At 42.9% G+C, this 13572-nt stretch overlaps 1 protein-coding gene across 6 annotated transcripts in view; it reads right to left on the bottom strand.

Moving 5' to 3' along the window:
- The window catches only part of ENOX1 (ecto-NOX disulfide-thiol exchanger 1), an 838273-nt gene that overhangs the window by 259741 nt on the left and 564960 nt on the right, over positions 1–13572 (bottom strand). For all 6 annotated transcript variants that reach the window (XM_029602937.1, XM_029602936.1, XM_029602934.1 and 3 more), the window contains 2 exons: positions 9080–9250; positions 1087–1293 (listed from right to left, as the gene is read on the bottom strand). In XM_029602937.1, coding sequence (XP_029458797.1) covers positions 1087–1293; positions 9080–9250 — 378 coding nt within the window. The remainder of the gene's footprint in view (positions 1–1086; positions 1294–9079; positions 9251–13572) is intronic.

The following is a 13572-nucleotide window of genomic DNA, read 5'->3' as shown; positions in this document are numbered from 1 at the left end:
GGGGATGAAGAGAGATCGACTGTTCAAAGCATTTCTCTTTATTCTTTTCAAAATACATTAATTCAGTTACCATAGTGAAAAGGTAAAAAGCAAAAAAATGGTTTACTTCTGATGATCTATGGATTAACCCACATGCAGTAATATATCAATGGGCACCAAACCCATTGAGACAGCAAGAAATTTATTAGGACAGTGAGAAATGAGGCACTGCAGTAGTTTACATTTAGATAAGCGACCTCTCATCTTGCAAAGTGTGATTCTGGGCTATCTATCAAAGGAACATAAGTTTCTGCACTATGAAGTAGCCTACCATGTACATATTAAAATCTCCAAATGGTCTCTACTATCTATTCTGTTTTCATTTCTCCTTTTCTGTAATACTGTGGGTTCCTCACAGTAAAACATCCTCGATCTTAGAAATTTATAAAAATATTCTCATATTAGAAATTACTTAGAAATACAACCAGAACTTAAAAATGAATAACTTTTCTAACAAAAAATGCAGCTAAGCGAAATCCACGATTTTAGCTATAATATTTGACGTAGGAATGTGTCAATTAGTGTACTTTAGTATATTGGCCCCAACATTAGCAAAACAATTGAGCTTAATCAAAATTAAAGATAGTTAAATGCTGACTGATTGGTGGCACGCAGTGGACTATTTTTTTAAGTAGATCTCCAAAAAACTAATTTAAGGGTAATCAAGTGTTATACTTATGCTATTGGAATGTGCTTCTGTTTTTATGACATAGGAAATGTCAACCACATTGCCTATTTTGTTTCATATTGTTTCTAAACTGAAACAATAAAAAAAGTCGCATTTTTTTTTACACTTTTCATTTAGTGTGCACTAAACAGAGTTGACACAACACTACAATGGTCAGGCCTTAATTATTGCTGTTCCTGCTGCACAAACAGAATTTATCAGTTAGCTCAGCAGCTGAGGAAGAAGATGCAATTACATATATACTTCCTTCAGCTCATGCTGTGATATCAAGAGATAATTTGAAAATCAAGGACAGTAAAATGCAAATACAATGTAAACCTTTACAATTATAGAAACATGAAACAAAGAACTGAGAGTACCAGAAAGGTACATGGCTTTATCAACCATAAACTCCTCTGCATAACGGATGTGACAGAAATTCTTCTTGCTTTTCCGAATTGCTGTAATATCACCACATTGCTCAAAGACTTCTTGAATAATTTCCTCAGTAGCATTTTCTGGTAGTCCTCCAACAAACACAGTTTTACATCCAGGGGGTCTTTCTCTTGTTGAAGGTGGTGGAAGATCTACATAGAAACAAAAATCAGAACTAAGTAGCTTGTAGATTCATTTGTTTTGTGCATTTTACTCGATTTGTTCAGCAAGTTCAACTAACAGCCAAGTCAAATATTACTATTTTGCTAAAGATTTAGGAGCAAACTTTTCAAAGACTTAGGTGGGTTCCATGCACATTAGCAATATTTTAGAACAGGTAAAGACTGAGCAGACCTCAATTTTGCAAGTGACCATGGACACAGAGCCTCAGTCCATTAGGGATGTGAATCGTTTTCCATATCGTCTTAACGATAGAAATCGTGTGGCAGGGCAAGAAAATCGTCTTAGGCACGATTTTTTAGTTAAAAAATCGTTAAAAATCGTTTTTTCCGATTAGTGCGCACTAACTCGAGTTAGTGCGCACTAACGGGAGTTAGTGCGCACTAACTGGGAGTTAGTGCGCACTAACTGAAAATGATACAATTTGACACTTTTCAGGTCAGTTAAGGTCAGTTTAGGAATTAATATGTATTCCTATTGGCTGCCCTCTTATTTATTCATGTTACCAAGTTTCCTACTGACAGTATATGGGGGATGGGAAATGGAAACAGTTGGTAGCTTGACAAAACAAGTAATGTGATCAGTCAATGTGACTAGAACTTGTGCCCTAACCCTGATACCAGGGGTATTGTGATCTTCCTGCACACAGTGCCCTATCCCTATTAATACCAGGAGTGTTGTGATCTTCCTGCACACAGTGCCCTATCCCTAATACCAGGGGTGTTGTGATCTTCCTGCACACAGTGCCCTATTCCTGATACTGGGGGTGTTGTGATCTTCCTGCACACAGTGCCCTATTCCTGATACCGGGGGTGTTGTGATCTTCTTGCACACATCCCGATATCAGGGATAGGGCACTGCATGCAGGAAGATCACAACACTCCTGGTATTAATAGGGATAGGGCACTGCATGCAGGAAGATCACAACACTCCTGGTATTAATAGGGATAGGGCACTGCATGCAGGAAGATCACAACACCCCTGGTATCAGGGATAGGGCACTGTGTGCAGGAAGATCACAATACCCCGGAGGAGTGAGGGTCAGGCAGCTCCCCCCTGTCTGTGAAGCCAGCCTCTCACTAGTAATGCAGGGAGGGAGCTGTCTCAGACTTCACCATCCTCCCCCCCCCCCTTACCCACACACCATTCACTAGCTGGGACATGGGGGAAGTCAGGAGTGAGGGTCAGGCAGCTCCCCCCTGTCTGTGAAGCCAGCCTCTCACTAGTAATGCAGGGAGGGAGCTGTCTCAGACTTCACCATCCTCCCCCCCCCCCCTCACCCACACACCATTCACTAGCTGGGACATGGGGGAAGTCAGGAGTGAGGGTCAGGCAGCTCCCCCCTGTCTGTGAAGCCAGCCTCTCACTAGTAATGCAGGGAGGGAGCTGTCTCAGACTTCACCATCCTCCCCCCCCCCCCCCTCACCCACACACCATTCACTAGCTGGGACATGGGGGAAGTCAGGAGTGAGGGTCAGGCAGCTCCCCCCTGTCTGTGAAGCCAGCCTCTCACTAGTAATGCAGGGAGGGAGCTGTCTCAGACTTCACCATCCACCCCCCCCCCCCTCACCCACACACCATTCACTAGCTGGGACATGGGGGAAGTCAGGAGTGAGGGTCAGGCAGCTCCCCCCTGTCTGTGAAGCCAGCCTCTCACTAGTAATGCAGGGAGGGAGCTGTCTCAGACTTCACCATCCTCCCCCCCCCCCTCACCCACACACCATTCACTAGCTGGGACATGGGGGAAGTCAGGAGTGAGGGTCAGGCAGCTCCCCCCTGTCTGTGAAGCCAGCCTCTCACTAGTAATGCAGGGAGGGAGCTGTCTCAGACTTCACCATCCTCCCCCCCCCCCCCCTCACCCACACACCATTCACTAGCTGGGACATGGGGGAAGTCAGGAGTGAGGGTCAGGCAGCTCCCCCCTGTCTGTGAAGCCAGCCTCTCACTAGTAATGCAGGGAGGGAGCTGTCTCAGACTGGTATCAGGGTTAGGGCACTGTGTGCAGGAAGATCACAACACTCCTGGTATTAATAGGGATAGGGCACTGTAAGAGATGACTGTAGTAGATTGAATAAAGATCTGATGTTTCTGCTCTCCTCACACCAAACAAAAACAACACACAAGCAGAGAAGCCCTTCTTACAAAGCTGAGCTAGTGAGTTAAGTAGGAGGAAAAGTAAACATACTGGTGCCAGTGTGGCTACTTAAAAAATACACTTACCAACAATCAATTACATATATTTGAACTGTGTACTAGGGATGTGAATCGTGTCCTCGATCGTCTTAACGATCGATTTCGGCTGGGAGGGGGAGGGAATCGTATTGTTGCCGTTTGGGGGGGTAAAATATCGTGAAAAATCGTGAAAAATCGTGAAAAATCTAAAAATCGCAAAACCGGCACATTAAAACCCCCTAAAACCCACCCCCGACCCTTTAAATTAAATCCCCCACCCTCCCGAACCCCCCCCAAATGAGTTAAATAACCTGCGGGTCCAGCGGCGGTCCGGAACGGCAGCGGTCCGGAACGGGCTCCTGCTCCTGAATCTGTGTCTTCAGCCGGCGCCATTTTCCAAAATGGCACCGAAAAATGGCGGCGGCCATAGACGAACACGATTGGACGGCAGGAGGTCCTTCCGGACCCCCGCTGGACTTTTGGCAAGTCTCGTGGGGGTCAGGAGGCCCCCCACAAGCTGGCCAAAAGTTCCTGGAGGTCCAGCGGGGGTCAGGGAGCGATTTCCCGCCGCGAATCGTTTTCGTACGGAAAATGGCGCCGGCAGGAGATCGACTGCAGGAGGTCGTTCAGCGAGGGTTCCGGCGCCTCGCTGAACAACCTCCTGCAGTCGATCTCCTGCCGGCGCCATTTTCCGTACGAAAACGATTCGCGGCGGGAAATCGCTCCCTGACCCCCGCTGGACCTCCAGGAACTTTTGGCCAGCTTGTGGGGGGCCTCCTGACCCCCACGAGACTTGCCAAAAGTCCAGCGGGGGTCCGGAAGGACCTCCTGCCGTCCAATCGTGTTCGTCTATGGCCGCCGCCATTTTTCGGCGCCATTTTGGAAAATGGCGCCGGCTGAAGACAACAAGATTCAGGAGCAGGAGCCCGTTCCGGACCGCTGCCGTTCCGGACCGCCGCTGGACCCGCAGGTTATTTAACTCATTTGGGGGGGGTTCGGGAGGGTGGGGGATTTAATTTAAAGGGTCGGGGGTGGGTTTTAGGGGGTTTTAGTGTGCCGGCTCACGATTCTAATGATTTATAACGATAAATCGTTAGAATCTCTATTGTATTGTGTTCCATAACGGTTTAAGACGATATTAAAATTATCGGACGATAATTTTAATCGTCCTAAAACGATTCACATCCCTACTGTGTACAGTTCCAGCCAGGACCACCTTTCTAAAATGCACAGTGATTGGCAAATTCAACATGCACTAGCATTTCAGGTGCCTGCTAACAAAAATAATAAACAAACAAGTTCTAGTCACGTGAGTGCTGATCATTACATTACTTTTTTTGTCAAGCTTCCAACTGTTTCCATTTCACATCCCCCCAACCATATTGGTAACATCAATAGATAAGAGCACAGCCAGCCAATAGGAATACATACATACATATTCATTCCTAAGTGACCTTTACTGACCTGGGAAGTGTGAACACTTTGTTTCATTTTCTGTTGGTGTTCGTTAGTTTCCAGTTCCATTTCCCATCCCCCCAACCATCACCTCAGTGGTAACCTTGGTAACATCAATAGATAAGAGGGCAGCCAGCCAATAGGAACACATATTCATTCCTAACTGACCTTCAGTGACCTGGAAAGTGTTTATTTGTATCATTTTCAGTTAGTGCGCACTAAATCGAGTTAGTGCGCACTAACGGGGAGTTAGTGCGCACTAACTCGAGTTAGTGCGCACTAACACGATTTAACGATTTTTAACGATAAATCGTTAGAATTTCTATTGTATCGTGTTCTATAACGATTTAAGACGCTATAAACATTATCGGACGATAATTTTAATCGTTGAAAAACGATTCACATCCCTACAGTCCATTGGTATATCAGATAAGGTTCTCAAATGGTTCAATTCTTTTCTCCCCAACCGTAATGCCAAATACACATTAGCACCTTTTCCTCATCTCAATATACTATTCCATTTGGTGTTCCTCAGGGTTCATCGCTATCCCCCATACTTTTCAACATTTATCTCCTACCATTATGTTACTTATTAGATAATCTAAACATCCAGTTTCAAATATATGCTGACGATATCCAGTTTTTCGCCCCATACTCAAAGTCTTGGTTTAATACACTATCCTTAGTCTTCTTATACATCAATACAATAAAAGCCTGGCTCTCGCACAACTGTCTGAAACTCAATACCACAAAAACGGAAATAATTCACTTATCCTCTACTCCACTATCTGACTGTAGTCCTCCTGATCACTTAGACTTCAATGGCACACATTACCAATCATTTCAAAAGCCCGTAACCTTGGAGTCATAATTGATTCTAGTTTGTCCATGACCCACCACATATCACTCATAGTAAAAAAAAAACAAACGCTCTCTTTAAATTACATATGTTAAAATGTTTACGACCGTTACTACACATGGAAGATTTTAGAACTATTCTGCAATCTTTAATCTTTAATAGTCTTGACTACTGCAACACTCTTTACCTTGGTTTATATTACAGCACTATACGTCCCTTACAACTAATTCAAACTGCTGCAGCTCGCATCCTCACAGGTACACCTCGCAGAGAACATATTTCACCAATACTTCATTCACTACACTGGTTATCCATAGAATACAGAATAAAATATAAAATTCTTCACATGGGGCAGATTTTTAAAAAGTACACCCGCGCGTACTTTTGTTCACGCGACCGGCACAAACAAGAGTACGCCGGATTTTAATAGATACGTGCGTAGCCGTGCATATCTTTTAAAGTCCGGGGTTTGCGCGCGCAAGGCTGTGCAAAATCGGCAGCTTGCGTGTGCCGAGCCGCGCAGCCTGCCTCCATTCCCTCCAAGGCCACACCGAAATTGGAGCAGCCTTGGAGGGAACTTTCCTTCCACTCTCCCCCCCCCCCGGCACCTTCCCCTCCCTTCCCCTACCTAACCTACTCCCCCAGCCCTATCTAAACCCCCTCTACCTTTGTTTGAAAAGTTACGCCTGCCGGTGGGCTGCTGGTGCGCCATCACCCGACCCAGGGGCTGGTCCGGAGGCCTCGGCCTCGCCCACGGAATGCCCCCGGGCTGGCACCACGTCCCTGACACGCCCTCGGAACACCCCAAATGTCTCGCCGCCCCCGACACGCCCCGACACCCCCCCCTAGCAAAGCCCCGGGACTTTCGCGCGTCCCGGGGCTTGTGCGCGCCGCCGAGCCTATTCAACATAGGCTTGGCGCACGCAGGAGGAGCTTGGGGCAGGTTTTCGGGGGGTACGCACGTATCTTATGTGCGGACCCTTTGAAAATCTGCCCCATAATACATAATCTGTTAAATGATGACATCTTGACCTGGCTCAGCTCACAATTTCAAATCTACAGACCGTCTAAAAACCTATGATCAGCTCATAAAAACCTATTACAAATAACTACTGTAAAAATAGCCTGATTTGACATTATGAGACAACGTGTTTTTTCTGTGGCCGGCCCGCAGCTTTGGAATTCTATCCCAGAATATATTAGACATATAGACAATAGGAAAGAATTTAAAAGTGTATAAAAACTTACCTTTATAAATGTGCTTTCAATATTGATGACTTTGCTTAGTCTTTGTCCTGTCTCCAGATTTTTATTATATTTTTACTTTGAATTTGAATTTTAAATTTTGTATTTCTCTGTACTTCTTTACTTTCTATGAATTGGATTTCCATTTTTTACCTATTTATGTGTGTGATTAATTATTTATGTTTATGATGTAAACCGTTTTGATTACATTCGTATAAAAAACAGTACATAAAACATTTTAAATAAATAAATAAATAAATAAATGTTTTAAATAGATAAATATATAAATAAATATATGCATAAGTTACAGCAGTTTTCAAAGCAAAATTACATGTATAAGTTTGCTTTGAAAATTATCCCACCAAAATTACTCTCACATAGTTTACCCCGGCTATCGTGTGCACAGAAATTCTGTGGAACATTTTAGGAACATTCTTTTGAAAATACAGAAAACTGTGCACATAAATGCGTGCCTCTCCCTAGCTCCAACCCTATGAATGTCTCTGCTCAATCTGGGTAAATTTGCAATGCATATAGGACATGAAGCACGCAAGTTTACCTGCGTATCAGATAGGCAATTTTATAACAGTCCTTTTACCTTTGAAAATTACCCTCTTAGAAGGCATGCTGGTAACTTACACCATTGTTTTAAAATGTGTATGGGTATGATAGTACTTTAGTCACATGGCAACCCAACATTCAGACACAATGTATGTAGGTACCGCGTGAGTTTGAAAATCGGCTTGGCTTTGCACAGGTTTGAAAGTATTCAGGGATCCTTTGCAGTTAGGTGCTCTAGTGAAAACCTTGTTGTTTTAGCTCTGTGACTGATTTCAAAGCCTTTATTTTTCCAAATACAGGGGGTAATTTTGTAATAGTTCGCATCAAGTCAGATGGCATAAACTGCACATAAGTTAAAACATTTTTCAAAGCAAACGTATGTGAGTAAGTTCACTTTGAAAATTATCCCACCAAAACTACCCATAACTACACTTGCTGTTACTCACGCAGAAATCTTGCCTGACATTTTGCCTGCATACTTTTGAACATGCAAAAATAGGCGTGCATGTGTAAATACCTCCCCAAATCCGCCCCCCCCTGAGAATGGATCTGTAGGATCTGGGTAAATTTAGATGTATCCGAGAAATGCATCGCAAGTTTACCCGCATATCGGAGAGGCCATTACCACAATTAAAGCACCATTTTACCCTTGGAAAATCACCCTCGCAGTGACTGCCATGCATAGTGGGTAAACAAAGACAAATGTTAGCATAATTTAATTTCAATTTCGCTGCACTGAAACACAGCAAACTAAACAAAAAAAAAAAAAACAATGCGAAAAACAGGATGAAATGACAAGTTGATGAAAAACCTCTGCTGGTTATCTACTCTGTCTTGTTGCCAGATAATAGAACAGAATGCCAGAACACAGGAAGCATAACCTAACAGCATGCAAGTACTTATTTGACTGTGAAATACCAGGAGCAGTTTTATTATTTACATTTAAATGAGGAGACTATTAAATTTTTTGGAGGCTGCATAAAAGATAAAATTGAAAACTGTCAAAACATTTCTCTAGTTTATATGCACATTACTAAAGCAATCTTCTGAAAATACCAGGTAAAAGCCAACCCTGATTAGAATGAATTATAAAACCTTATTATTAAGCACTTAAGCATGGTCACAGAGACAACAATCTTTTCAAAAGAGGATTCTGTTCCCATTTCTACTGTGTTAAATTAAACAGAAAAGAGTACCTCGAAGACAACACAATCTGGTAAATGAGAAATGAACATGGAAAGTTTAATAATTATATTAAATTTCAGTTTCATGCCTTATAATAAGCATTTTTTTGTGTGTGTGTGGATGTGTGTGTGGATGTGACTGCATCTATGAAGATCAACATGTGCTAACAATAAATGGTATTTAAGAACAATTGTATGAAAAAATATTAAAAGAAAATCATTTATAAACAATTATTAAATTTTTTTTCAATGGATGTAAAAATGTTTATTGCTTTCACTTACTTGGGTTGGGCGGGAAGAGAGTGCAGCTTTTGCAGTGAATGATTTCTTTGACAATGGGAAGCCCTACAGGTGGTGGCGGGACCATACTTATTCCTGCCATCATGGGGTTAATCGGAGATATCCCAGTCATTATACTTAAATTTGGATCATAGCTAGGTATGCAGATTGAATCTGTAAATATAAAAATTTAAATGTACCTTTCAAAATAAAATCATGATATTATTGTTCATGACATTTCCTCATAGTATGACACTGCATTTCTGTAACTGGAAAAAAAACCCCATCTCTTCATTGCCCACCCAGGACAAGACAGACACATTATATGACTTACAGAGGACGATTCTCTAAGTTTATTAATTATGGGGCAGCTTTTCAAAGGGTTACACATGTAAGATACGCTCGTAACCCCCGAAAAGCTGCCCCTACCTGCCCCTGCGCGCGCTGAGCCTATCTTGCATAGGCTTGGCGGGGCGCACAAGCCCCGGGACGCGCGTATGTCCCGGGGCTTGCAAGAAGGGGCAGGGCGGGGGCGGTCCGGGGCATGGCCTGAGCCTCCAGGCACAGAGGCCATTTGCCGCTGTGTCTGGGATCACGGGCCGGCCGTTGGCCAGCTCGTGTAAGTTACGCCTGCCAGGAGGCAGGCATAACTTCTTCAACAAAGGTAAGGGGGGGCTTCTAGGTAGGGCTGGGGAGTGGGTTAGGTAGGGGAAGGGAGGGGAAGGTGCGGGGGGGGCGGAAGGAAATTTCCCTTTGTGGCCGCTCTGATTTCGGAGCGACCTCGGAGGGAACGGAGGCAGGCTGCGCGGCTCGGCGCACGCAAGTTGCACAATTGTGCAGCCCCTTGCGCGCGCCGACCCTGGATTTTATAATATGCGCACGGCTGCGCACGCTTGTTATAAAATCGGGCGTAGATTTGTTTGCGCCAGGTTGCACAAATAAATCTGCGCCCGCGCGCAGGTTTTAAAATCTGCCCCCATTTACAGGGTTTTTTATACTGTTTATAACAGAAAAACTGTGCCAAGCGGTTATCCATAACACACGAAGGGGCCGATGCAATATCATGTGCGCATAAAAAAAAAAAAATGCGTCCAACCTGGACACACGTTTTTTGAATGCACGCACATCCCCTTCTCTTGGGTGCTTGATGTAACACTCAAATGAGCTGGTGTGCTAAAAGGGACTCGCAATGGATAAATTGGGCATCCCCAGCACGTCCATGGCATCGAGTGCCCAGGAGAAGTGGCTGTGCACAGGTAAGGAAAACGGACGCTCAATTTTCCGAGCATCCGTTTTCCTAACCTGACTACTATCAAATTTTGGGGTTTTTTTCATGTTGCAGCTGTCTGTGGTTCCTCCTGCTTAATATTGCAACGATATTAAGTAGGAGGAACCACAGATAAGCTGTATTGTTTGCTTTTCTGAGCATGGCTTGGGGTGCGTCAAAACTTATTGCCAGCTCTGGGCTGGTGTTAATTTTTGAGGTTAAAATGTGTGCGTCGTGTGCATTTTTTTTTTTTTTACATCGGGACTACTAGCTAAAAACCTCATCAACATAGCATTTGCATGTGATAAGCACTATTAACTATGCACTGGTATGGACGCTCACTTTGGACACGCTAATCCCGATATTGCATTGGGCGTATGTCTAGCACGTCCAATACGTGTGTCCAACTGCGTGTTTAGCAGCATGCTGAAGCTCAGCACCCGATACTGCATCGGCTCCAAAATCGTGTTACAAAAACATCAAAGCAATAAACATAACGTCCATCTGAAGAAAGAATAGAACCTAAAACTTCAGGAAAAAGCCAAACAAAAGGCCATATGAAGTTCACGAGAAGTTTATGTGAGTTAATAGCAATTTGCGATTGTAAACTGGCACTCTGAAAACTGGCCTTCTTCAATGGACTTGTATCCCCTATTTAGAGGCAGCATTCTCTGGGGCATGTTTAGATCAGAAAGAAAAAATACCACACGTAGACTGCATTTTCAACTCCACATGCATTATTTTCCATGAAAACAAAATACCTGAACCAAAAGCAAGTACAAATGTCTACAGGTTCAAGGTATTTGCAGCATCTTTCTGAGTGAAAGAATGAGCATACTTCAGCTTTGAAAATTGGTGCCAAATTCATAGGTAAAAGGTACCCGCAGACAGTTTGAAATGTGTCCTTACCGTGTTTTAATATAACTTAGCCTATATTTCAGTGCATTAAAATGTAAAGTCAAACAGCATGAAGAAGAAGTTTTTGACTTGTGACAGAATGTGAAGAGTTTCATTTAACACCGATACCCCATTTTATCTCTAATTATCAGTACTTTCAGAGATAGCTTTGTTACCTTAAATGACCTCCAATAGCAGGAAACGGCTCCATGTTGAAGTGCGTTTTATATACAGTATGTCAACACATACCCTCAAAAAGTCCTTACTCTGCCTATCAAAATCTTTTCAATGATGGGAATTCATTCTCAAACCAGCCTTTAAGTACTTTTTAATTATCTTTTAATACTATTATTACATGTACTGTTATAGCTTCTTATAGTGTGTCCAATGGAATAAATACCTGGTAAATATAGCAAAATACCTTATCTATAAAAGGTGTTGTCTGATGATAGCAGTTCACTAGTCACATACACATGGATTATATGACTGTGTTCTACTCTGAATGGATGGATACTTTCAGACATAGGTGTCGCTACAGAGTAGCAAGTGTCACCCACAAAAAAATTGCTTGCCACCCCAGTTTTAGATAGCATTGCCAACACTATTCCTTCTAAGGTGTACACATGCATGGCCGGGCACAACTGCTCGTGCTGCCACACATGTCACACCCCAGTCTGAGCATCACCTGGACCCAGATTGGATATGTGGTAGAATTGGGAGCCGTTCTGCCGCTCCTCCTCATTTGCCAACCTGCGGATGTATCCAAAACTCACGGGGTTGGCATGTCCTATATGTTCTCATGATAAATGAGATGAGCAAAAAGGACATACCAGCCAGGGGCTGGCAAAGGAGGAGGAACAGCTGAAAGGGCTCCTGCTGTCCTCTCCTAATGTGGCAGTGGCAGAAGAGGGAGAGGCCCATTGGAGCTGCCAACAGATCCTATGCTGTTGGTAGCTGAAGAAAGAAGAGGGAGAGGCCCAGTGAAGCTGTCAACAAATTTCATCCCAACGGCAGCTGATGAAAGAAGAGGGAGAGGCCTGGCCAGTGTACATGTATGTGAGTGAGCGAGTGGGAGCCTGCCTGCCTACGTGTGTATGAGAGGGAGCCTGCGTGTGTGTGTGTGTGTTAGAGAGAGTACCTTAGTGTGTGGAAAGAGAACCACTGAGTGTGAGACAGCCTGTGTATGGGGGATGGAGGGAGGAGAGAGCCAGTTTAGTAAGCATATGTGTATGAGGGAATGAGCATGAGCACGAACATGTGTGAGTGTGTGTGAGAGAGAGAAAATTAATATGTGTGTTAGTGTGTATAAGAAAAAAAGAGGATAAAGTATGGGCACCCTCTCCCTCTCCAGGACAATCTCAGGGTGATTGGAAATTAAAAGTTCCTAGGTGAGAGCGAAGGATATTTTGTATCTCTCTAAGTTTTAATTATTGGATGCTATTTGATGTGTCAGCTGTTTTAAAATATTTTATTGGTGTTCGGTAAATTTTAAAAAATTTTAATATGAGTTTTTAATTATTGGCTGTTATTCTATTCAGCAGATGTTTTGAAATATTTATTCTTTTTATTAGTATGGTTGATGTTTTATATTTCTTGATTTTGTTTTTTGATGTTTTATGAGAAATGGTGATGTTTGTTTTTCCATTTTTGCACTTGTTGTAATTTATAGTTCAGTTTTTGTCAGAACATTTTATTTACACTTTATAGTCTCTTTATTCTGTATTTGGTGAGGGTTTGTTTGTGTTCTGCATGTGTGACTGAGGCGAAGTATTCTGCTAGCTAGCAGTTTATGTGTAGGGATCTATATGAGCCTGACATTCTGTTTTCTTAATAGGTTTATTAGTGTTTTAGGACCTGGTATAATATTTTCAGTGTTGCCTTTTAATAGATAGGATTGTTAACATTTGAGTCATTGGAGTTAATGCTGTTAAAATAGGTTTTCTATGCAGGTTCTAAGTTACTTTTTATTAGAGTTTTATTTTCCTTCACAAAGTGTCTGGCAGTGGAAGGAGCTTGTGCTGCTGTTACTGAGATGACAACAGAATTTGAAAGTTTTTTTTTATATAGTAAATTGTAAGGGTCAATATCCTAGGTCCGTTGTTTGGGTACTTTCTGTAGATGCAGATTTGGAGGTGCAGGATTTATATTGAGATTCTGTTTTTTCAGCCAGTTTCATCCTCCCAGTAAAACAGCCATTAAAATTATTTGATAACCTCATTGAACCAATTCTATATGTATTTGAGAATGAAGTCTATACTTTGGGGTATTGGAGTTAGCCAGCTAAGGGCTAGACTTATCAAAATATTGCATGTTCACACTCAACAACTGAGGG

This window comes from Rhinatrema bivittatum, chromosome 5 (genome assembly GCF_901001135.1).
Source record: "Rhinatrema bivittatum chromosome 5, aRhiBiv1.1, whole genome shotgun sequence".
Lineage (NCBI taxonomy): Eukaryota > Metazoa > Chordata > Amphibia > Gymnophiona > Rhinatrematidae > Rhinatrema > Rhinatrema bivittatum.
Note: the sequence above shows the minus strand (reverse complement) of the source record. Positions and strands in the feature narration are given on the sequence as shown.